We start from the raw sequence: 2,888 nt of genomic DNA, 5'->3' as shown, positions 1-2,888 counted from the left end.
TACAGTGGCCATGAAAGAATAATTAAAAATTTGATTATAACCATTTTGAATGAATATAACATACGTCAAAAAACACAATGTTCGCTAATTCGAATTAACAGTACCAATGAAACGCAAGAACAGAATGAATAAAACGCAAAGTCCTGAGTGAGTCCGAAACGCATGTTGATTGTAGACAGGAAACTGGATGAATGGAAGTTCCGATGACCGTATGAACGAAAGAGCGAGAGAGAGAGAGACAGCAAGAGAATTTGTTCACCCAGAAAAAAAAACATGTTTGTAAGACAAGGAAAGAACGCTTCCGGTGGAGGACCCTTCGAGGTGGAAGAAAATTCAGGCATTCATTCAGTGTACAGTTTTCAAGGCATAAGCACGTGAAGTCACGAGTCTCTATTTTCTGGTCATCCGAAAAAAAAACGAGATTCTTGGAAATGGATCCGGTGAGCTACCACAATGGCGTGGTCACTGCTCCCCCAAGGTAAGTTACTTTTTCTCCATTTTATTTGCGGAGAAAATGAGTCGGAGTGTAAACAAGAAAGCGATTCGATTGCGATAACCAAGTTGTCAAAAAAAAATATATCTATAGATAATTGAGAAAATTGATGAAACAAGTAGTACAATAATTCAATAATTTCTGACAAAAAAAAGGAGATAAGTCAGAAGAGTCGAAGCAAAAAAAAAATGATAAGCTTCCAATGGCTAAAAAAAATGGCAAAAAAAATGGTAAGCCTCTTTAAATTTCTGGAAAAAAATGGATAATCCTGAACAAAGACAAACATGATTCGCAAAAAGACAAGGTAAGCCAATATAGAAATAAGAACTGGATTAGCGAAAAAAAAAGGTAAGCCAACATCAGAACAGAAAAGCAAAAAATAAAAAATAAATAAAAATCGATGAGTCTGATACAAGAATACTACATGTTAAAAAAAACTGAATTTATCAAAGAGGTTATCGCTATCGATTTACAATCGCAATATGAACAACCAGTCTGAAAAAAAATATTTGAATTTCAGGAAGAAAAAGAAGACTAAATTGAGCACAGCGTTACAAGAGCTTTCAAAAGCAAATTCCAGCAATACCCATTTAGCTGAAGAGCTAGCCAAAGCCCAAGAAACCATTCGCTCACTTCAATCAAATTTGTCGTCCACTGGGATCGAGAACGAGGAAGTCAATAGTGTTGATTTTGAAAAGGACCTAGGACCAAGCAGCACCAAGCAAACAACTGGACGTCGCAACGAGGGCACGATGGAGCTATCTCGGTTTGTCTCTTCGATAAACCAGATGTCCGTGTCTTCAATAAGCATACCAGAATGCAAGCCCACCGTTGATAACGAAGATATTACTAGAGTGGATTTTGATGCGTGGCACGATCTTTTATCAAACTCGTTGTTATTATCAGGCATCGATGACGAGGCAACACAATTCGTTGTGTTTAAAGTGAAAGCCGGTCATAAACTTCTTGAGGTATTTCGAGCAACAAAATCATCCGTCGATGCTCCCAACGAGGAAACTCATCCGTATGCTAATGCCATGTTTCGTCTCAAGAAATATTTCGCTTCCACTTCCGACCTGATGCTTCAACGCAGGAAGTTGGCACTAATGACGCAACATTCAAATGAATCAGACCTGGCATTCATTAGGAGAGTGGGCCTAGCGGCTAGGCAGTGTGAATATCCTGAAGAGAAACAGTTTGAGGAAATCACCGGGAGGTGAGGATAACAGCACTCAAAATGATGTGCCGGAAAGGATCACTGGTTGATCTCATTGATAAAGTGAGGGAAATCGAGACGATACGCCTCAATGAAGAATACGTCCTCAAGAAGCAAGCAATTTTAGAAACAACCCCCGGATCGGTGAATGCGGTGCAAGCCGTCGCTGGTCCTTCGCACTATATTCCGAATCGTACAACTCCAGCTTATGGAAGAAATCCTTTCCGAAAAGCAAAACCTCGTGGTAGGAGAGGTAAATCACCAGTAAGAGGAGGTTTGGTATGGCGGGCTCCGAGCTCTCAGGACACAGGACGGTGCACCCGATGCAACAGCATATACCACTCAGCCGGACGTTGTTTTGCAATTAACTTGACGTGTCATAATTGCGGAGGCATGGGTCACTTGATGAGGGCATGCAATCGACCGGTGGCGTCAAGAAACAAGCGGTTTCTTGATGAGACAAAGACAAGTGCTGATTCATTGGAAGTTGCCGCAATTCAATCCAAACCGGAAGTGAAGGATGAAGAGGAGAACGCGATCATACCTGTAAGTGAGAATTCAAATTAATCCAATAAGTTTTTTTTTAAAGGGCTAATATGAACTGTTGTGTTACTAAGTTAATAAAATTGAATTCGATATAAATATATGTTGTCTAATATTATATCTATACAGAATTAAGAAATAGCCCAGATAGTTGTAGTTCAACGAACTAATTCTTTGCTTTATAACAGGCTTCAAATTCTAAAACAACTGCAGCAGGCTCGAGTGATTTCGGTGTTACAAAGCCATCAATAGCAGGAATGCCTTCTATTTATCCGATTGGCTGTGATGTGCAGGTCATTCAGGTACATATTATGCATTTAGTTCACCATGCTTATTAGTCCCATCTCAATAGATTCCCGATCGAGTTCCGAATTCTGAGGTCATATTGACAGTAGTGTATGAGACGATGGATCATGGAGTTATAAAAGCAACCGTAGCAGGAATGCCATGTGACTTTCTGATTGATTCTGGAGCACAGGTTAACACGGTTACGGAGTCGGTATTTGATCAGTTGGTTACTAGTGAGGCTTATAACAAAGGCGTTCACAACATCCGGCAAGGAACCGATCGTCCTTTGAAGGCATATGCAACTTCAAATAGTATAGAAGTGCTATGTACTTTTGAGGCGCTTTTGCA

At 40.1% G+C, this 2,888-nt stretch overlaps 1 protein-coding gene across 1 annotated transcript; it reads left to right on the top strand.

Moving 5' to 3' along the window:
- LOC134209843 (uncharacterized) lies at positions 1-1,713 on the top strand. The gene is made up of 2 exons (XM_062685867.1): positions 1-478; positions 1,014-1,713. Exons 1-2 carry the CDS (start codon positions 432-434, stop codon positions 1,711-1,713), a joined length of 747 nt encoding a protein of 248 aa, XP_062541851.1. The 5' UTR covers positions 1-431.
- The last annotated feature ends 1,175 nt before the right edge of the window (positions 1,714-2,888 follow it).

The sequence above is a fragment of the Armigeres subalbatus genome, chromosome 2, assembly GCF_024139115.2.
Source record: "Armigeres subalbatus isolate Guangzhou_Male chromosome 2, GZ_Asu_2, whole genome shotgun sequence".
In the NCBI taxonomy this organism is placed as follows: Eukaryota; Metazoa; Arthropoda; class Insecta; order Diptera; family Culicidae; genus Armigeres; species Armigeres subalbatus.
Note: the sequence above shows the minus strand (reverse complement) of the source record. Positions and strands in the feature narration are given on the sequence as shown.

What these genes read in the sequence shown, in the direction of transcription:
- LOC134209843 (XM_062685867.1), top strand. Translation starts at nt 432, where the DNA reads ATGGATCCGGTGAGCTACCACAATGGCGTGGTCACTGCTCCCCCAAG. An exon ending in GTGGTCACTGCTCCCCCAAG is followed by an intron (nt 479 to 1,013) that starts GTAAGTTACTTT and finishes TTTGAATTTCAG; the next exon opens with GAAGAAAAAGAAGACTAAAT.